The sequence below is a fragment of the Leopardus geoffroyi genome, chromosome C3 (assembly GCF_018350155.1).
Source record: "Leopardus geoffroyi isolate Oge1 chromosome C3, O.geoffroyi_Oge1_pat1.0, whole genome shotgun sequence".
NCBI lineage: Eukaryota > Metazoa > Chordata > Mammalia > Carnivora > Felidae > Leopardus > Leopardus geoffroyi.
Window position 1 is genome coordinate 103,892,275 of NC_059338.1, and position 23,669 is coordinate 103,915,943.

Below are 23,669 nucleotides of genomic sequence, written 5' to 3' on the forward strand. Positions count from 1 at the left end.
CGTTTTTTTCCTGGAGTTCTGAATCCCTTCATATTTTCGTATTTACTCTTGTGACCCACAGGGGTCACAGTTTGGAACCTTTGAACTCCTATACTGTAGTGTTCCTTTCTGGTGTAAATTGTGACTTCCTACATCAGTGATTCAAGCTATTTTAGAATAAAGAAAATTATTTCCATGAACAGTGTTGCTGAGCATCTCAACAGTAGGATTCATAATTATCTAGCATGTTCTTTAAGGGATTGATTCATTCTCTGAATACTGAGAATGTGTATTTGTTTAGTATTTTTAGTTTGAGTAATAGTTCATTGTCATCATACCCTTATTTGAAGACATTTTAAATATAAAATCTTACTAATATAGTACCGTAGGAAGTTTATAAATAAAAACATTGAGTTTACAAATGTCTGTTAAGAATGTGGTTTGAAAATTATGAAGTACATTTTTATAAAAACTAATGTTATAAATAATTATTTTACATTTATTTTTTTAAATTGTTTTTTAAGGTTTATTCATTTTTCAGAGACAGAGAGAGACAAAGCGTGTGTGGGGAGGGGCAGAGAGAGAGAGGGAGACACAGAATCTGAAACAGGCTCCAAGCTCGAGCTGTCAGCACAGAGCCCCACGCAGGGCTTGAACTCACAAACCACGAGATCATGACCTGAGCCGAAGTCCGACACTTAACCGACTGAGCCACCCAGGCGCCCCAATTATTACTATTATTTTAAGTGGCAGATAGGTTTAGGCCAGTTTATAAAAGTCTATAAAATACATAATGAATGGCTGTAATTCAGATTGAAATAATAGTTTCAAAATACCAGTAATTAAATAAAGCAGGAAAAATAACTCTATCTCCCAGGGGTTACTTAACTTTTTTTTCCATGAAACATCTCATTATAGGTATTCGTTAAACAGAATGGAACCTCTCTTCAGAAGAATGTACTGAATTTTTCATACACTTTCAAGGGATTCACAAACATCTTAGTTCAGCAAACCTTTGGGAAAAGTGTGTGTATTAGTCTACTTGGGCTTCCATAACAAAATACCACAGACTGGGTGGCTTAAACAATACAAATTTATTTTCTCACAGTTCTGGAAGACTAGAAGCCCAAGATCAAGGTGCCATCAGTGTTGGTTTCTGGTGAGATTTGATTTTCTTCTTGGCTTGCAGTGCCCTCATATGACGTTTTCTCTGCACAGATGGAGAGAGATTTCTTACACCTCTTAGAGAAACCAGTGTTATTAGATTAGGTCCCCACTTTATGACTTCTTTTAACCATAATTATCCCCCTTGTCACATTGGGATTGGGGTTTTAACATATGAATTTTAGGTGACACAATTCAATTTAAAACAGTGTGCTAGTCTGTACCTTACTTTGACCAGACCAAAAGACGTAATATGTTGTAATAGCTTAAGAAAAAAGAGGAGCATGGGGCTGGCTCAGTCAGTACAGCATGTAACTCTTGGTCTTGAGGTTGTGAGTTTGAGCCCCATGTTAGCAGTAGAGTTTACTGTAAAGAAAAAAGATGGGATTGAGTACAGTCAGAGAGCTTAACACCTAAAGATTCAGAAGTAATTAAAAAAATATTATGCCTTCAGAACATTGAAACCTGGAAAGAGAGATAGTCCAGAGAGGTTATTAAGATCTCAGAAATAATTTCTGGTTATTAAAATTCCAAACGCAGAAGGAATGAATGGTGAAGAAATCTAAAGAAATTAAGTGGTTGCTCAATGACTTCAGACTAATTAACATATTCCCAAGATAGAAAGGATATTTAACCAAGAATAGATTATAAATATTACTAATGTAGAGAAAATTCAGGATTGAGTTGAACAAAAAACCAAGAATGGCAAAATGATCTTTGAAACATTTGTAATATAAAGAATAACACAAAGATATAGAGAACTATTGCTTGGATAGATAGTTAATACTGGTAATGTTTATGTCCCTTCTATCAAAATGTGCTTTTCAAACTGAAAGGATAAGAGTAACCATTTTTGAAAAGCTTCTTGAAGGACAGAGGTGCAAAGATTATAGGAGTTGATTCTAGTATTATGAATAACTTCAAGAATCCTGACTTAGATACTAAAATAATTCCAAGAAAAGAGAGAAGAAAGGTCAGAAGACTGGAAGAGGAAATGCAATTTTGATTTTCCAAACCAGGGAGTGAGAAGCATTAGAATTCCATAAACCAACAACTACCAGTAGTATACCCTAGGGCAGATGATGAATAAAGAATAGAAGAAATAGGAGAATATAGAAGAACATGTAGGAGAGGAAATAAATCTATAAGTTATATGGATTTGGTAAGAAGAAGGTTGGAGAAACTATTTCCTTTTCTGATTGATAATCACACGAGTAGAAATGTTGGAGACAAATGTATGTTAACTTCTACAAAGGTCCAACAAATTGTCTTATAGCCTTTGCGCAATTCAGAAAAATTTGGTCTGGATACTAGAACAATGAACTTGGGTTGACCTTCAATGTAGCAGGGTCCAGAAAATCTCTAGGCAGAAAGCTAGTGCTATAATAGAGCTCATCTTAATTTGTTTTCCTTTTCTCAGAGATCATAGTTTTATGTTGCCTGTTGTCCAGGTGTCTGAATTTTTTTCACATGTTTTTTCCACCTTTTTTTGGTTGTTATAGCAGATTTACTGATCCATTACCAATTGCTCTGTCATGAGGAACAGCAGGAGTTCTGTGTCTGAGTTTTTAAATATCTTTTTTTGTTGCTACTAAAAATGGGTCTCTATTTTCTGACTGGCTGTTGTTTGTATTTACAAAGGCTTTTGATCTCTCTATGCTTATTTTATATCCTGCTACTTTACTAATTTTTCATATTTAAATTATTTCTCTGTTGACTGCTTTGGGTTTTCCAAAAAGATACACAATTATATCATCTACATATAGTTGCAGTTTTACGTCCTTTTATGTTTGTAACTGTTTTTCTTGTTTAATTGCATTAGCTAATAGTAATAACTATAGCGGGCACCCCTGTCTTCCATTTCCATTTTTGGCAGAGAAAGAAGTCTCTAGCGCTTCCCACTTGAATAAGAAGCTTGCCAATTTTATTTTGTTTTTGTACGTTTGTTTCTGTTTCACATGTTTTTTTTTTTTTTAAATCATTTTCTCAATAGATTGTCAACTCTTTGGGGCAGGGACTATGCCTCTTATGTACTGACCTACCATTCTTTTATTTGAACAGATATGGTCTAAGTATTTCTTATGCGTTATGTTCTGTGCTAGTCACTTGGCAAAACAAAACAAACCTAGCTATGTCCCATCACCATATCACACCACCTCCCCCCGAACCCTGCTGCCAAGATTAAGATATGATGGGAAATACAGACATTACGCAGAAAACACAAGTGTGGGAAATTTTCAGAAAGTGACAGTATTAAAAACTATAGGAGCCTATAGCAGAATGACCTAACCTAGTACAGGAACATCAGGTGATACGTCCCTAAAGAAATAATATTAAAGGAAAGTCTAAAGAGAAGAGACAGCTGACACTTCTCTAAGAGAAATCCAGTATTTCTGAACAGAAGAAAAAAGAGTGGATCACAAGAGATGAAGCTTTTGCAGTAGTTAGATAGAACTGGACTGTGGAGAGTTTAGTCAACCCTATTAGGATTTTGGAATTTTTCCTTTAATATGGTAGCAAAATAGGAATGATGTTTGCTTTTGTGTGTGTATATATATATGTATTTATGTTTGATAACTGCTCTCAGTGCACATAGAAAATGAAATTGTAGGATGCTGAGTAGTATATAAGTTACTTGTAAATGCTGCTCATTAAATTTTAAACCAGTGACTTTCCAACATACAAACTGGAATTGCTGTGGCAGGCAGGTTTTAACTCTGAAAGCCAAGTACTATTTTTTTGTAAACAAGAAATACATTCATTCTGAATTCTTTTTAAAAAGTTAAGGAACACAAACTTCTTAGTGTCTGGATTTGAATTTTCAATTCATCCAATTACTAGCTTTTTGAAAGAATTACTAAATTGCTAGAAGCTTTGGTTTTCTCATCTCTAAAAGGAAGTATTGTTTTAAGGATGAGCTGAGGGAAGGCTTGTAAAGCACTTAGGATTTGGCTGGCACATATCTGTCAAATCTTAGCTCTATTTATTAGCTGTTCTTTAAGAACTTCAGTTCTTAAGTATAAGCACAAATAAACAGAAAATTACAAAGCAATAAGGATGCAGACCGTACATTTAGGCATTCTCTTAATGATGACGTCCTGCTTATTCAGGTGAGGAAAACACATCTTAGGAGAAGTAGTTTATTTAAGGTTCATGACTAAATAAATAGTAGAGTTGGGGATGATTCTGGGGAGTCTGGTTCCACAGCTCCAACTCACATCCTTATGTGGCCTCTTTTCTAAAGCAGGATCACTTTTGGAAGATTCTTTCTCTTTCATTTGACTGCCGTAAAAAACTACAAAACCATGTTTCGTTTTGGAAAGAAAAATAATAAATAGAGGAGATTGATAACTTTGGTATTTGGTTAGTGGGACTAAAAACAATCTAAGCCATAATACATTATTTCCTGATTTAAGTGATAATAACTTTTTCCTGCTTGAAAACTCTTTATTAGGAGTTCTAGTTAATTAGCTGATCCATTAATTAATTAGCTATTAATGTATAGTTATAGAAGTAATGATTTATCAGACCCTATGTTTTTCTAGTACATGTTACCTCTAAAAGGGACTGCTGTGAGAACATCTAGCATGGCTGCATTTGAACACTGTGGTTATAGTGAGAAGATAGCATATGTACATTCTTCTATGTGTGGAGTTTTCTTCTCTTGGGGACTCATGAGGGGCATTAGGGAGAGTGCAGTTTGATTTGTGGGAGCTGTCTGCTTATAATATCGAAATAATTGTGTTACATAACTGTCATCTTTGTAAAAATACTTTTGTAGAATGGCAGTATATGTAAAGTAGCTCACTTCTAGTGTTAATTATAAGAAAGGGGAGGGGTGAGGATCTCTTTTGCATGGCTGGTGGGAATGCAAACTGGTGCAGCCACTCTGGAAAACAGTGTGGAGGTTCCTCAAAAAATTAAAAATAGAACTTCCCTACGACCCAGCAATCGTATTACTAGGTATTTATTCAAGAGATACAGGTGTGCTGTTTCAAAGGGACACATGCACCCCAGTGTTTATAGCAGCACTATCAACAATAGCCAAAGTATGGAAAGAGCCCAAATGTCCATCGATGGATGAATGGATAAAGTGTAGTCTGTGTGTACACACACACACACACACACACACACACACAATGGAGTATTACTTGGCAATCAAAAAGAATGAAATCTTGCCATTTGCAACTACGTGGATGAAACTAGAGGGTATTATGCTAAGCGAAATTAGTTAGAAAGAGATAAATATCATGTGACTTCACTCATATGAGGGATTTAAGATACAAAACAATGAACATAATGGAAGGGAAGCAAAAAATACATAAAAACAGGGAGCGGGACAAAACATAAGAGACTCAAATATAAAGAACAAGCAGAGGGTTGCTGGAGGGGTTGTGGGAGGGGGGATGGGCTGAATAGGTAAAGGGCATTAGGAATCTACTCCCGAAATCATTGTTGCACTATATGCTAATTAACTTGGGTGTAAATTAAAAAGTTAAGTTAATTAGTGAATTAAAAAATTAAAAAAGAAAAAGAAAGGGGAGGAGCCACCTGGGTGGCTCAGTCAGTTGAACATCTGACTTTTGATTTTGGCTCAGGTCATGATCTCAGAGTCCTGGGACCAAGCCCCACATGGGGCTCCACACTCAGCGTGGAACCTGCTCAAGATTCCATTTCCCTCTGCCCCTCTCCCCTGCTTGCACTCTCTGAAATAAAATATAAAATTAAATTAATTAAATTAAAATAAGTTATTTATGTTAACAAATAATCATTGATTTTTTTTAACTTCTAAATAGGATTTTTTTAAGGTAGAGTAAATGTATGAGAAATTAGCACTGTCATGTTTTATGTTTTCAGATATTGTTTATCAGTTTTAAAATCATTAATGTTTATGAAATTAAAATATTTTATAATATTTCAAAATATTTATCAGACTTCCATTTATTTACAAAGGTGGGAAATGAACTATAATCTCTTCACCTGTGTTTTTAGGAATACTCCTAAAATTTTTAAAGAAATCCACACCTGTTATAACAAATTCAGTCAATGCTGAAGGATAGAAACCGTGTCTTCCTCCTTAATTCCAGTCCCAGGGGTTTTCTTCCACAATTTATATATACCCATAGACTCTTTAACATATATATAAGTATATATACATATGTATATCATATGCTTATGTAAATATATACATTTAGCTCTGCATACATCATTTTTAGTTAAAATTAGATCATATTTCTAATCAGATCATATTTTAATCTTATTCTGAAACATGTAACTTAATGTGCATATCTTTCCAAGTTAGTACATATAGAATTCATTCAGTTTATTGAATATTTTATTATAAGGTTATATTAGTTTATTCGTTTGCATACTGATAGAGATTTAAATTCTTTTTTTTTCTATTTTAGAGAAGTTTACTAAACATTTTGAGATAGGTATTATCTTCTCTATTTTAGAGATGAAATTAAGACACAAGGAGGTTAGGTAACTTGGCCTAAATTGCACAGCAAGTAAGTAAGTAGAGCTGGTGTTAGAATCCTGGCAATCCAGTTCAGAATCCAGTCTTAAATACTACTTTATGTTACTCTTTTCTTTCTGCCTTAGTCTACCTACCGAATTGAGGGGGAAAAAAAAATCAATGTATGAAATATATTTAATATGAAAACTCTCCTGAGGATAATTTAATATGCTACTTTAAGGATATTGGAAACCTAGGGTCACAGATTACACAGTTATAATTTGTGGTTGTTTCTAATATACAAGTAGAAGGTTTGAACCAGTGCTACTCAAATGTTAATTTACATAAAAATCTCTGGGAGTGGGGGAGCGTCTTGTTAAAATGTACCTTCTGATTCAGTAATCTGGGGTGGGGCCCGAGCCTACATTTCTAGTAAGTTCCTGGTGACGCCAGTACTGCTGACCTGTTTGTGAGTAGCAAAACTTTAGGCAATTTATACAGACCTTTGGCAAATCTTATTAATTTTATTGAATCAGTTTTTACATCATTTTATATATGGTACCTATTTTTATAAGTTATAAGTGTTAAATAGGTGGGGGTTTCTAGTTTCAATTCTATGTCTGTAGCATTTAACATGGCTGAAAAAAATAAATCGTGGTTTCTGTAGTATTAATGTACAATACTTAAATAACTATAATCCGATTTATTTATGTACTAAATACAGCTTACACACCTTTGTCACCGTTTCCATTGTATCATTTTTAATGGAGGGAAACATTTATTTTCATTTTGAAGGCTATCGCTGTAGTTGAGCTGAAAGGTTGTTTTCTGACTATTATTTTCTTCTTTGATAATAGCATATGCTATTTACACAATTACAAAAGTGAATACTCGTTCAGTGCTATGCGCCACACAATGTATCAAGTGCTTAATTGGCATGATTTGACTTCATCATCATGACCTCCCTCATTTATTCATTCATCAGCTCTTCGAGCACCTGCTCTATATCAGGAACTGTGCATGCAATGGTGAGCCAAATAAGCAGATTCTGCTCTCCCAGAGCCTAGTATATTGCAGGGTGCTATACAATAATCAGGCAATCACAGGAATGTGATGGTTGTGAAAGACAAGTTGTTAATTACCATGCTTGCTATTGTCTCTACTCTTTTCAACCGTCAGAGAGAATTCTACCTTAGTCCTCTAACCTTCTCCCACCTAGCTTCCTCCTCTACCCCACTGCAAGAATTCTTTCTCTTACAGCTGGATTCCTGAGCTGTTGTGATGCCAAATCGACCTAATGATTAGAGAGAGACTAAACTTTACAAGTAAAGATGAGCAATAGGTACAAGAAAAAAAAAGAATACCTGAAGGGACACTGTTCACATTAATTGAAGGAGTAAATATCCTCAGCACTTTAAATGGGAGCTTGAGGTGACCCTCAGTAACTTATTTCAGTTATTTTAATGCTTCCATGTGCCCAACTTTGTGGTAAGAAGTGCAGGAAATCAGCAGATACCAAAATAGGGTGTAATTCTGTCCCTACTCTTAGAACCATTAGAATTGTTGATGAGAAGAGGTTGAAAGATTTAGAAGACAAGGCAAGAAAGACATTATTATTTTTTAAGTACCAACATATATGACCATTAAGCAGTAAGCGCATTGTGGACTAATTGAGCATGGTCTTGGTGGGATGCTGTTTTGAAGAAGTATGTGATTCTCTTTTCTAATAGTAGTTCTGAGTTCTCTTTTGATAGAATTTTTTTCCTGATATTAATCAGATCTATAAATTTGATCTCCATGTATATAATACCACATTGTTGTGATTTCCAAAATGTTCTGTTATCCCTACTACGGTTATAATTTGGGGCTTCATTGTATTGTTTTGAAGAGTATCATAAGAGATTTTAGTTCCTGAACACTACAAGTAGCTCTATGTAGTTGTGTTTCTTTTAAAGGTAGAATCCGAAAAAAACTTTATAAATTTTATCTTGGAAATTAGTTTATTATTGTGTTTAATTTTAGGAAATGGTGCTCTTGCAGAACATTCTGAAAATGTGCATATTTCAGGAGTGTCAACTGGTAAGTCATTTTTTTGTAATGTTTAAATTTCATGCATGACTTATATGGTAAATATTGAAAGCCACCTGGTATCTTACAAAGTGATATTTGGCTATAAAAATTATTACTGCTTTTTGCAGCATGTAATAAGGAATGAAGTAACTGGAACATGGAGAAATTCTCATAAGATAAAGTTGATACTTGCATGCCCCTGGATTGATTATACTCTTCCATACAGACGGCATAATTATTTTTTCTTATAAACATTAAACCAAAAAAAAGTTAGCTCGACTTGCATTAGTATTTTCTTTCCATACAAAGTTACATGAAATGAAATTTATTAAAATGTAATTTTGAGTCTGTTTCTAGTATTAGAGCCTTAGAAAAGCATTTTTCTTTATTTTTTTATTTGAGTTACTACTATGCATAAAATTGTTGTTCTTAAGTGCACAATTTATGTTCTTAAAAAGCAACCCAACAACATATTTATATCCGTGAAATTCAGAAACTTGTTGAAGCAAGTGCACTTTTTCCCATTCATCTAAGCTTTTAAAACTTAATAATTACATAAAGGTCTATTACTATTATAGTTTTCGTTCTTAACATGATTTCCACAGCCTTGTTTTCTTTTTTGCTGTGTCAACTATAATTACTTAGGAGAGCAAAATCTTTTATTGTTGCATTTAGTGAAATAGAATTTCTTACCATTGTATTAATTATATTATTATTTCGTTTTAGTCTTGATAAGTTTTGTGTGGTTAAAAAAATTATACTTTGTGTATTTATCAATCTACTGATTGATTTCCTCATGTCATCTTGTCCTTTGGTTATTTTTTCCTCAGATGAAGTAAAACTGACAGTTTTCTCTTTGGTATTATGTCTGATTTTATATTCGAAAACTTAGTAGACTTAGGAGCTCTAAGAGTTAGTTTGCAGAGCCAAATGCATTGACAAGTGTGGTTTTCTGGAAAATGGAAGTGAGTGCCTTAGTTTGTTTCACTGTTCTCTTGTCTTTGAGTTCTGTATGATTTTCTACACATCAAGCAAAAATAAACTTATTTAAAAAATGACTTTGATTTTGTCCCTTTTTCTATTTTGAATAATAGCTAATGAGAATTACGATTATTTTTCCAAAACATTGAGGACCATGTTAATCTGCCCGGGCTACCATAACAAAATACACAGACTGAATGGCCTATGTAACAGATATATTTATTTTTGCATAATTCCAGATGTTATAAGTTTAAGACCAAGGAGCTAGCAGGGTTAGTTTCTGGTGAGATCTCTCTTCCTAGCTTACAAATGGCCACCTTCTTGCTGTGTCCTCTCATGGCATTTCATCTGTGTTCAGAGAGGTCCCTAGTGTCTCTTCCTTTTCTTATAAGGACCCTAAGTCCTACAGGATTACATCCCACCCTTATGGCCTCATTTAACTTCATTTTACCTCCTTAAAGGCCCTATTTCCAAATACAGACAAATTGTGCCTAAACAAATGAGTTTGACAGGGCACCCAATGCAGTCCATAACAAGGACTTCAAAGAGTTTTTTTTTATGTAGGTTCTAGCTACTGATATTTATTGTATTTGAAATTAAAACTGAGAAATTATTTTAAAATGCATTAATTTATTTGCAAATAATAGTAATGAATCTATTGCATGTTTACATTAATAAAATAATTCTATAAAAAATGAATTTTCAAGACAAACATCAGTAAGAATTTATAATTTTGCAGTCTTTAAAGAATAGCTTAAGGGAATATAGCTGAATTTTTAGATCTGTAGAAAAAGATCTGTAGAAAAGACTGCCTTCAGTCTTTTAGTATGTTATTTTGTTTGACATATATGAAGACAGTCCAGTCTCACACTGATGTGTAATTGGTAAAAGGAGGAGTATTTTTAACAGCCTTGTCAGATAATTGTGAATATTCTTCTTTGCTATTATACCAAAATTCAACGATTTGTAGTTCAAAGGTAGTTTCAAGTGGAATCTGAAACCATTGTAGTGAACTTTTTATTCTCTATTACAGAAAAACCCAGTTGTCCTTTCTTGCCCTTGGGATGGGATTTTCTTTTACCATGCATTATTTTGTAATATGCAGTAGTAATTTACAAAATAATTGTTTTCTGAGTTTTGCAGATTCATATGGAGTATGAGAGCTATGGAAATTTCGACAGATTTAGTATTAGGCTCAGAATTTTGCTTCATTTCATCAAGATTAGATTCTACTTCATAATTTTTATGTTTGCTTGAAATTAGACTACGAAGCCACTAAGCTTTGATGTTTGTTGGACATCAAAATTACCCTTAAATAGATTCCTATTTGAAAAAAAAATCAGCTTAAAAATTCAGCACTTAGAATATGTAGTTTTGCATATATTAATTTTGTTTATTTTCTTTTTATCTTGTTTATTTTCTACTTCTGTATTTCAGACATATATTTAGAAATGTGTATTCGTTTGCTGGGGCTGTCATAACTAAGTACCATAAACTAGGTGACTTGATAGGTTTATTTTCTCACAAATCTGGAGGCTAAAATCTGAGATCAGTGTGTTGATAGAGTTGGTTTCTTCTGAGGCCTCTCTCTTTGGCTTGCAGGTGTCCATCTTCTCCATGGATCTTCACATGGTCTTTCCTCTATGTATCTGTGTGCTAATCTCTTCTTACAAAGGCACCAGTCATAGTGGGGCCTAGGTGGCTCAGTCAGTTGAGCATCCGACTTTGGCTCAGGTCATGGTCTCACACTCTGTGAGTTCAAGCCCCGCATCAGACTCTGTGCTGACAGCTCAGACCCTGGAGCCTGTTTCAGATTCTGTGTCTCCCTTTCTCTCTGACCCTCCCCCATTCATGCTCTGTCTCTCTCAGTCTCAAAAATAAATAAATGTTAAAAAAAATTTTAAAAATAAAGAAATAAAGGCACCAGTCATATTGGACCAGTCATGAGGGCCCACCCATATGACCTCATTTTAATTTAATTACCTCTTTAAAGATTCTATCTCCAAACCCAGTCACATTCTGAGGTACCAGAGGTTAGGACTTTAACATAGGAAGGAGTCTGGGGAGGGTGACACAATTCAGCCGATAGCAAAATGTGTATTTTAATGAAATGTTTATGCATCAAATTTATACATCAATAAAATGCTTAATTTCAGAGGTCAGCGAAACCTTATTAATGGTTTATTTTTCCTGAAGTTTGTTCTTATAAAATCTTTCTTCTATGTAAAAAGAATAATATGAAATCTATTCCAGTTATCCCATTAAAAAAATAAATGGATGCTGTCTCAAAAGGTGCCCTCAGATACAGATTCATTGTGGTTTTGCTTTGGCCAGTGTGCAGCTATAGAAGATGTAATACTTGGTATAGTATAAGCTCTCTGAATTCTGTGCATCACTAGGTGAAATGAGAGCTCCTTCAGCACTGGTCTAAATGGAGAACTAGCCTTCGGAAGAATCTCTAAATGTAGGACTTGCTTCCTCTTGAGACCAGCAAGCAGCAGAAGCGGCTTCTGCTTCATCCCTGCTCTCATATTACCTCTGCTACTCTCTTTGATGGTGCTCCGTGCTCTTGTCCAGTCTAGTTCTGTGCTTTTTGGAAATTGTACTGACAGTTTTAGAAATAATTTTAATTTGCCTACAGTTAGTGTTTCCACGTAGTTAATTGTCCAAATCAGAACACTTTCAAAGTGAAAAGTAACACTATTTTTATTATTCTAGTACTACAGACAAAACCAGGACTGTCCCGGACTGTGCAAGATATAAGGTCACTCTATGTGTGGGGCGCCTGGGTGGCTCAGTCTGTTAAGCATCCAGTCTTGATTTTGGCTCAGGTTATGATCTCATCGTTAGTGAGATCAAGCCCCATGTTGGGCTCTGGGCTGACAGTGTGGAGCCTGCTTGGGATTCTCTCTCCCTCTCTCTCTGCCCCCTCTTTCCCCCACTTGCTCTCTCTTTCTTTCTCAAAATAAATAAACAGCTTTTTTAAAAGTCACCCTATGTGTAATGAATTAAGTTTCATTTAACATGTATTGAAGCTCCTGTGGACCTTGTGCCAAGAAGGGTGGGAATAAGAAATGAGTAAAACATTCTTATCTCAAGGAACTTATTTTAATGGAGGAAGTAGATATGTGCAAAATGCACCTGTAATGTTGTCTTAATGTAGTATCCTGTAGTGAATAATAAGTATATTAATTGAGAAAATGAGTTTATGAAAGACCTATTTACAATATGTAGTGAGTAGTAAATGACCGTATTTTTCATATTTCATTATGAATAGCACTAAGTACTTAATTTTATTTTATTAATATGAATTTTGAGAATTCATATGAATTATAGGAATGATTAATTTCTGATTGACAGTGTATTTTTGGTTCTTAGGCTTCGGGATAATTTGTTGTATTTCCAATAATTGTATTCATTTTTGTCTTCCTCCTCCTCAAATCTTTGCCCAGAGAGAGAAGTCTTTGTCCTTTTGCCGGTTCTTATAAGTATTGGCATAAGAAAACATAAATTATCAAAAAGTATATATCAGATGATTTTAAAATGGGGAAGCATTACTGGATAAAATTTTATTTTCTATACATGTTTTATTTAGAACTTTTCATGGTCCAGAATTTTAAATCTGCTTTCATATATACAATAGAGGAAGGAGAAAGACAAATGGTATTTTTGTAAATCTAATAATATGTGAAAATCATGAAATTATATCATATGAACTGTCAAATAATTTAATTGTATATGTTGATAGAGTAGAAATACTATTTCAGTGTTCTTTTTAAAAAATGTGTAAATCAAATGTCTCCTGTTCTCCTTTAAATGTCTAAATCTTTAAAACAGCTAACTTAACTGCTCATTTGCATAGAATGAGACATTTCTTAGGTGAGATTGATTAATAACAAGATCTTTACGTAAGTTAAACCAGTCTATTTGACTTTTTAAATTTATCTACTTTAAACTTTATGATCTGTGATATTTATTTCAATCAGAATAATTCTACAAATAATTTGGTTATGCCCTCCCTATTCTTATTACTTCCAAATCAAGGTTTTTACTTGTCTTCATAAATTTTACTTACTCCTTATGCAAGGTTCATCAAACATTTAGAAAAACATGGAAAAAGAGCAAGAAGATTAAAAAAGTCACCCATTAACTCTGCTTATTAGTATAATTAATAATAGTATTTTATTTCATCTGTCCTTTTTCTGTACATACATTAAAAATAATTGTATATGCATTTGAATTATAACTAATTTTGTCTCTTGCCCTTTCTGTTGAACATTTTATAGAATACATTTTTTCATAACCATTATTTTAATACCTGTATAAAATTCCCTTCAGTGGCTATGTTGTAATGTTCTTAAACAATTTAATTTAGAAACTTTTTGACAGATTTCTTTCAAAAAGGACAATACCAGTTTACACAGCTGTCTGCAGTATATGAGAACACTTGTCTTGGGTGTGATCATGTTTTTCTCTTTAAACTTTTTTCTTACCGTATTTCTTTTAAAGTCCCAACCTTTTATTTTCCCCAGACTGTTCAGAAATGTAATTGTTTACTCCTCTTTTTGATTCATGGCTGAGAGTTGTGGCATTGCATAGAATGAGAGAATGAGATTGGCTTTCTTTTATAGTTAGGCAAAACTACCCTGAATTTTAAAGAAGATTTTCTGGTTGCTAATAGGAACAGATGTTGGATCTTGCTGCTTTCTCAAATAGAACGTTTTTACATATGAGGATTAACACATTATTCCCAAGTCACTAGTGATACAGCTTCTAAATGCCTACCTTATAACATCGGTAGCTGAGGTTAGCTTTGTCTTGAGTCTACTTTACATTTAACTTGGATTTTTTTTTGTCTTGCATTTCTGGGAGCTGAGAAAGAGAATATCTACTTAGGAAATTTCTTTTTTAAGCCTTGTTCATATTAACTGAATTACCAGAGTATATAAAATAGACTTCAAATATTTTTTTTAACATTTTTAGAAAATTTTTATTTATTTTTTTAATTTATATCCAAGTTAGTATATAGTGCAACAGTGATTTCAGGAGTAGATTCCTTAATGCCCTTTACCCATTTAGCCCATCCCCCCTCCCACAACCCCTCCAGTAAGCCTCTGTTTGTTCTCTATATTTAAGAGTCTCTTAGTTTTTGTCCCCCTCCCTGTTTTTATATTATTTTTGCTTCCCTTCCCTTATCCTTATGTTCATCTGTTTTGTATCTTTAAGTCCTCATATAAGTGAAAGACTTCAAATAGTTTTTAAGTATTGTCCTCCCTTTATTTCGTCAGAATTTTTATTCTATTAAAGTCATTACCTTTGTGTTTGTATATTTGCATTTTATAGTTTCTATTATGGTATTCAGAGGCCTAGCATACTGCTGATCCTATAACCCTTTTAAAACAAATAATTAGTTGTGGCCTTTTTAATTAGGATATATTATTTTCTAAATTGCAGTTATTTTGCCTACAAATTAATTAGTAATATTTTGCATTAGTGTTAGAGCACTGTTGTAAAGTGACTTTTGTTTTTAGCTAACATTTTGGGCTTAAATACTGTAATGCAGTATTTTGAAGTTTCCCTGGAAGAACATCCTGTCTGATAACACTTTTATTATCCTAGAATTTTCAGATCTTCCGAAAGGAAATAAAGCCTAAACTCTAATTATTTGATAGCAGTTTATAATTATTTTTTTTAAATATAGAGAAGTTGCATGAATAAAGCAGCAGGTGTAAGTGGTCTTTGTACCTTTCATTTGTGATTTTAATATTATTTTCAGTTATTCAAGCAAATACTGGACTTCCTCCTAAACTTACTAAAAAGAATTTCACCAGTTCTTTTGACCAGTATTATATGGTGTGTCTTTTATCCATGTTTCAAATGGAGAAAAGAAATAAAGTTTATTATATTTTAGGTGATACTGAACCCATTAGGGTTTTTAGGATTTCAGAATATAAAAAAAAATAGAACTTAATGTGAACCCAGGAAACCATCTTTCAAATGAATAAAGTGAGTAGAGAATACAAGACAGAGTTCATTTTTTAAAAAATAATGGACATATTTTAAGATACTGTTAATTTTTAAAAGTATTGCCTGCCTTCAGAGAATTTATTCATGAAATGCTTTAGCTTCTGGAGTAGAGCATTCCTTGAAACTTTTAGAAAAGGAAGTAATGATAGTAATATAACTTTATGTATTATACTTTTATATGTAGCATTACATAGTATATAATTAAATATTATTTATGATGTTTTATTATATAATAATTTATGTGAAGCCTGTTTCTGTATTATGTAATAATATTTCATGTATTATCATGTCTTTATTGAACAATTGCATATTTATAGCAGATTATTACATAGAATAATTTTATATTATATTATCATAAGAAACAGTGTTAAAACAATAAGCGTGAGCACCAGGACCATAGATAGAACAGGTGGTAATGTGACAGAAGTGTGTGACACTTAGACGATGGAAGTGAAACTCAACCACTTGAGTGAGTGAGCCAGATCCTGTGAAGATGTAACACATTGCATTCAAAGGTTTGATGTTTTCTCTACTACTCTGTAACTTTGAGAATAATTCTTTTCCTACTTGGAGAATAACTCTTCAAAGTGAGATAGCATGTGACTTATTTGTGATTTTGCTGAGGCATGAATTTGAATTAGAGGCACTGTGCAGCAGTTGTGCAAGAGCCAGTCACTTGGTGGATGAGCAGAAAGGACTTGGGATTCCAGTTGACTAATAGCTCCGTAAAAGGGGTGGTGCGATCTTAAACTGCAGTACTGGAAATACAGTATCCAGAACAAAGTAGGTGGTAGTTCTTCTTTCCTCCTCTCTTAAACACACTCCGGGTAGTATATTTATTGCTGGGTGTCACTCTTGACAAGACACTAAGACACTCCTGGAAAAAGATGTGAGTATATAAAAAGCCCTGTCAGAGCTGAGAGAGGTGGCTTAGAACATCATGAGCATCAAGGCCAATATGTGTTTGCTCAGGTGCTGATTTCTGCTCTGCTTCTTCTATTTTTCCAGCAAGAATCACAGTAAACTTCAAAATTAATGTTATTTCCCATTCAGGAAATAGAAGTAGCTTGCTTAGCATTTGACTCTTCTGTAGTACTTAAAATTGGGAAATGTAGGTACCATATCAGTAGTTTTTATGCCCATACAGGAGAAAATTGCCCTTTTATGCCCTTAAAAAAAGGTATAAAAGTTTGAGTCTTCTCCATTTACCTTATCTTACACTTTGCTAGCAAAATTCAGACTTACTCAGACTTACTCTTACTACTTAGAAATTTCAGGATAAAGCTACTTGGATAGTTCTATTAAGGGTACTCTCCTTATCTTATTCATATTGTGCTATGACCCTTTTGGAACTGGAAAAACTGTATGTTTTTTTTTTTTTTCCTATTTTTCCTCCTTTTTCCATATTTTGTGCCTCTTGACTTTTATATATATATATATATATATATATATATATATTTTTTTTTTTTTTTTTTTTTTTTTTTTAACTGCGATGTTCCCTTGATCATTGTTTGTTCTGGACAACCTGCCTTGAGTAGAGCTGAAGACCACATGAAATATTTTGGTCCTCAAAAAACATATTTAAACTAACATGAATAAATATATTGCTGCATTCATTCTTACGTATTTACGTTAATGAAAAGGAATATTCATTTAATTATAAGGATTCTACTATAATATTCTACTCATAGTAGAAATATTCTACTATAATATTCTACTCATAGTAGAAATATTCTACTATAACATTCTACTTGTAGTAGAAATGTGTGATTTCTGGTAATAGGTTTGAAAATAATGAGAGTCCTGAGTGTAAGCGATAGATTGATACAAACTTTTCTGCCTGTACTGATTCTTACCTTTCAGACGACAGTTAAATCCTTCCCATCTTAAGCTAGTAAATATTGCTGTTAGGGTGCTAGTAATTGTTTCCATAAAAAAAGAGAAGTTTAGTTTTCTGACTTTCTGAAAACATTGGAATGAAGCGTGAAGTAATTCTAAGGGAATTCTACCCATGTCCAGTCTCTTTCTCCTTCCAGTTCTGTCCATCCTCAGTGTGTTGACTGTCCTGACATGTTATGTGAGAGCTCAGCTAAGATACCAGCTATTCAAGGAATCTGGGCAACAAAAGGTCAAAGAAATCAAAACACTGGGATGGGCAACACACCCAATCAAGTTGTAAGAAGAGAACTTTCAAACTAAAGTCATTTCTTCCTGACCATGGGCTCCTAACCATCGTCTTCTGAGGAGGTTGCAAGGGCTTAGCTGTGTCACATGGGACTGTCTGAAGAGGGACCCTCTTGTACTTCATTCATCTGCAGATTCTGACGCTTGCCTGATACTGGGCTCAGTGGCCCATAGACTTCCTACTCAACATGCTTGCTTCCCAAACTCTGACTGTCCAACATTAAGAATATTACCACCTTCCATTAGTCCCCCAGCCTTCCCTGCTTTTCCCCTTCTCTGTTCCTCTGTCCTTTGAAATGTCTCCTTCAGCCTTCATCACATCCTCTTACTGCTGTTTTATCCCATGCCCTAAACATCTTACCTATAATTAACCCCTACATGTATATTTTTCTTATTATAAAAGGTAGGTCCTAGAATAGAGTTTATAAAGTCTTAATTCCAAAGAGACTTAGAAGCAGATTAGTCCTGCCTGCAGTCACTACATAGATTTGTACTAAATAGGAGTCCGTCTTTAGGTGCTTTAAAACCTTTTCTGTCTGTGCTAATACAGGACCAAAGTTCTTTTTTCCAAAATAGACTACTTTTATCTTTACTGAAATTCTGTTGAGGCAGCTCCCTCCACCTCCTTGATAATTATTCCAAGTGTCATAGGGAGCTCTAGGGCAGGTGTGTGTCTTAGTGGTTAAGAGTGTGTCCCTCGAAGCCTGTTGCCTAGGTTCAAACCCCAGTTGTGACACTTACTAGCTTTTTTGTGATCTTGGGAAAATTAATTTCTCTCTGCCCCCATTGTGTTCTTTTCTGTTAAATAGGGATAATAATACTAAGAGTTAAAGAATACTAGGAATTAAATACTAATAATTAAAAGGAAGTACCCGACAGGCAGTAACATTATCATTAGTCATGTGATCCACAGGCCTGACCACACACTCCTCATTTTGATTGTATTTACAGGCCTTCAACTCATGAACCATAAACTGACTTGCAGCAGGAATCTCATCTTCAGCCTTGTGCACCATAATTAACCTTTAAGTTTCAAACTGCTGCCCTTCTCCTAAATTAACTGGACCAGTAGGTATCTGGTTTGCATGCTAATCATCTATCTACATATCCTAATTTTCCATGTCCTGGTGCCTTGTACGGCTTTTGCACTGGCACACTCGTTTCCACGTATCCTGTGATTCCCTCGTCAGCTTTCCAGATCATTCTTTTCTCTCATCCCATGTGCCCAATTAGTAGTCACCATTTGCTTACCACTTTTCTTATTTTGGAGATGGCATTTTTTCTTAAGTACATCTGTTTCCATTGGAATTAAATTCTTCTCAGTAGTGTTTTCAACATTTGGAATTGCTTTTGTATTATCAGACATAATGGAGCTAATCTTTATAAAATACTGTACTCTGAAAATGAGACAGCCAAATGATAGTGACCACCATTGACTATAAATGCTGTCTTTTGCTTATAAACAGAGTGAACCTGCTCTTGTTAGATAATGAAACTTCTGTAAAGTGAAATTTTACAGGTTGGAGGATTTGCTTCTTAGCTGATTTCTATGCTTCACCAGTTTCTTTATTTGCATCACATCACTTCTTTTCATAGTAGCCTACCTTGGCTTGACTAGCGTCTACAGAATTGAGTCATTAAATTTTTCTAATTTGGAATGTGCTCTTTCTTTACTCTGGCTCTGCCTACTTCTGTTCTGTGAAGGAAATGCTGTGTTAATAGTCAAGTAAGCCCTCCCTGTTCTATACTTATGTAATGCAGGTTTTTTGTATGTGTGGGTTTTGCGTCTGTTTAGTAACACTATGTCCTCATGATACATTGTGTGAAATTACTTTAAAATGTATTATATCACTTAGGACTACGTGTGTTGTTTTGTATGTTCTCCTGGCTGTTTATATGTTTCTTGGATTATGAATAAGCATATCTCATTATTGCAACACTGCAGTTTCCATGAGACCATGAATTCTCCTCATGCTCTTTTGTGCCTTTCATATGTATTTTATCTACTTTGGTGGTCAGTGAGCACAGTTGATTTTTATTTGCTTTTCAGTTTTGTGATTTATTAAAACCAAAGGCACAAAGATTCCATGTCGCTTTTAGTCTCAACTACTTATCGTCCTAAAATGTCAACCTTTGTCAGTTTTGAAAAGAAACCCAGCTCTTCATCTGTAGAACAGGAAATTGTAGTTTTCATTTACTTTTACAGGTAGTTCAGCTCTAATCATAAATTTCCTTGCCTGCTTCTTTTCTCCTCAGGCTTTAAAACCATGAAATCTCAAGTTGAAGGGCAGTTTATTTGACATTATTTTGAAATCATCCTATCCTCTCCTCTGCCATGTGTCCTGTAAAATAGAGGTTGTTTGAATACTTCCTATTTAAAGATGATAGCTGTAGTACATTAATCTAGCTTAAAAACCATAATCCTTTGCTTTTCTTTGAGATTATTGGAATAGTATCAGGTTAAACATGAAGAAATCTTGAGTATTTTCTCAGTTTTGTCATTTTCTAAACTATACAGTAAGATCTTTGGATTTTAAGCCTGAAAACTAATATCAAAATCTTATTGAGAACTCCCATCAGAGAATCTCTGCCTATTCATTCCTTAATTTTCCCTTTCTTATTTGATAAGCAGTCAGATAACCTCTTCACTACATAATCTTATGGAGAAGATGCTGTCCAAGTTGAAAGCTGCCATCCTTTGAATGAACATTTGGGACCTCTTTAACTTGGGAGTTTCTGTTTCCGCAGTTATGGGAAATTTATCAAAAGTAGAATGGATTATCATCATCCAAAATTCTTGAGTGCTTCTTTATATCTAAAAATACCGACCAGAGTAAATTAGATACACATGTTTTTTGTGGATGTTTATATTCTAAGAGAATTGATACTGGTTATTAAGAGATCAATTAAGGAAGCAAAATGAACATACTAAAAAAAAAACATAGTCATTTCTGCCATAATGCTACATATGTGTTCCTAGAAAATCTCACGTTCTTTAAAATTAAACATTAAACTAACAGGGCATGTGACAGAAGTAGTGTTGATACAGATCACTTACAACTATGTAGCTTTGCAAAGTATAGCCCTGATGAAATATCAATCCAAATGCTAACACAGTCAAATACCCCTGGCATTTATACCTAGAATCAGTCCAGACTTTGCAGTCATATCCTTTAGGCTTCCTACTTACTCCTTGAAGACATTTTCTTCTAATGGAGAACAACTTCATCAATAATAAGAATATAATTCAGAAATACCCTTCATTAAAATGTTTTGTTTCCGTAGCAGGAAAATGTCTTCATGTCCCCATTTGTATGAGCAACCTCCCAAGATAGATTAAAATAGAGGAAAGTCAAGCAGTTCTTTAAGCTTGTAAAGTAACCACTTGGCAATAAAGGAAAGCCATTCTATAGAGTGTTTATATTTTTTCTTAAACTGTGAAAAACTCCTGCTTCTGATTACTTCAGATCATTAACATGCTGGAAATAAAATCTGTCACAACTTTGCATTATACTCACGAGATTCTTCTATCTACTAGTTACGTATAAATTATTTCTCACTGAAGAATCGGTCAGATTGGGGCTAAAATAATTATGTATAAGCAGTAGAGAACGAATGGGTAGAATAAACATGGGTAAAAGAAGGTCAGGTTTGGTATATCCCAAATTGGGAATGTAGTCAAAATCTGGAAAGATGAGCTTCAGACTAGCAGAAATATGTAAGCAGTGTGGTTCAAAACAAAATTAATTTCCTAAAGCATTATTTTGTGGGTATGTATCCTAACCTCATCCTTACACCCTGGCTTCTGCCCATGTTAGATAACCAGTCAATTGCGGCATAATTTCTCATTCTTTCTAGAGCATAATGGTGCCAGTACATACTAAATGAATAATCTGTGTCTCTTTCCCACATAGTGTGAACACAGCCTTAGTAGCCATCTCAATACAGCATTCCAAGGCATTACTACCAACCAGTCTGACTTGGTAGATCATGTGCTGTTATTTATTGACAATTCACTGCAATCCAAGCACTGTGCTAAGTCCTTTACCATAATAGTTGTATTTAGCCTTTGTGGCATTCTAGATGGTAGTAGTGTTTAAATCCCCATTTATAAGTGAGAGGATGGAGGCTTAAGTATTATGAAATTGATTTGTAACAATAAGTCACCCCAAAGCTTTTAATATAAGGATATAAAATTAACAACATTAATATAAATAAATTTAAGAAAAAATGATATTACAGTTGATGGTAGGTACTTGAGCTGAAGGGTTACGATGAATTAGAAATGGGAAATCATTAGAAGACCCTGAAATAATGAAAAAAATAGAGGACTCACAGGAAGTCAGTTGGAAGATTGGGGTGGATGTTGGGAGATGCTTTAGCAGGCCTAAGAGGTGATAAAGGCATTCTCAGAGTTTGACTTGGAAATCTCTAGTTTTAGTCACTATTAGGCCTGACTTACTTCGTATGCTTGGAAATCCTTGAAATCACTTGTAATACTAAAGTAAACTTCCTTTCTATTTGAATTAGATGAAGTGACTATTCCTTTAACCAGTTGATGCCTAAGAATAAAGATTAAGAATATAGGATAGAAAGAAAGATTTGTGAAATATACCATCCTGATCATGTTGAATTTGATGTTGGAATGTCCAGTGGGCATTTGACTAATGCAGAATCTCTGCGTTAGAGATTTTAAACCCATGAACTGTAGATAATAGCTGAAATTGTATGATGGAATGGGACCCTTCCCTAGAGAGTGAGGAGAGCAGAAGGCTTGGAATGAACTACAAACACCAGCATTCCAGGAGCTGGCTGAAGAAGGAGGCCCTGGACTAGAGAACTAACAGAACAGTCGGAGGAGGAGAGCCAGAGAGGCTGTGTCAGCAAGTCAAGGTAGTAGTGTATCAAGAAGAAACAAACCACTGTCATACTCCAGAGAGATCAAGGAAGATGGGAATTGAGCATCCCTTCGATACGGCACTGATGTCTGTGATGGTTTTGCCAGCTGGCAAGATTTTCATGGAATTCAAAGTGGAATCATATTTCAGTAGGTCAAAGAGAAATTAAAAAGTCAGAAAATACAGAAAAATGTATGAGTTCATCCTGATGAGCCATCAGAAGGGTAGTGGAAATATATCATCATGATGGGATATGGGGGTGGGCATGAGTTAGCGCTGAAATAGACCTTAGAGATACTCAAATAGCAACTTATTTTAACACATAAAGAAATCAAGACCCAAAGAAGTTTAGTAGTTTACAGCGTGACAAAGCCAGTAAATGGCAGGTAGAACGGATAGCATCTAGGTCTCATGAATCCAAATCTACCCAGATATATATATGTAAATTCCTAGCCCAAAAGGGACAGAAAACTTTTTTAGTGGTTTCTAATGTTAATCTTACTGTTTTAACATTTGAATTTACTCTTTCTTAGAGAAAGGTATGCGCTATGGCTGTTCTAAATTATATTTATCTATATGCCCAGCGTACTGTACATGCAAAAAATGTGTTGATAAAAAACCACCAGCTGGATCTGAAACAAAATGCCAAACTCAGTCATGTTGCAAATGTGCAAAATTAAATCAAAATATGTATTCATAACCAATTAAGGGAGAAACATGATACTAGAGTTTTGTTTTTAAAGTACTTATTGAATTAGAAATGTAAAATACTGAATCTCAAAATAACCGTTCTTATGGGTGGTGTGTCTTATCTTCGGGCAGTCGTATGAAAATGAAGTATTTTTGAGCATCCATATCAGAACATAACATATTTCGTTTTTGGTATAAGAGCACCACCTATGGGTGTC

General features: G+C 34.2%; 1 protein-coding gene across 2 annotated transcripts in view; it reads left to right on the top strand.

The window, feature by feature from the left end:
* The window catches only part of LRP12 (LDL receptor related protein 12), a 75,174-nt gene that overhangs the window by 28,198 nt on the left and 23,307 nt on the right, over window positions 1-23,669 (top strand). Inside the window, exon 2 of one of the 2 annotated variants that reach the window (XM_045453927.1) lies at window positions 8,624-8,680. The exons of the other annotated variant lie outside the window; for it this stretch is intronic. Coding sequence (XP_045309883.1) covers window positions 8,624-8,680 — 57 coding nt within the window. The remainder of the gene's footprint in view (window positions 1-8,623; window positions 8,681-23,669) is intronic. 2 annotated transcript variants of the gene reach the window in all.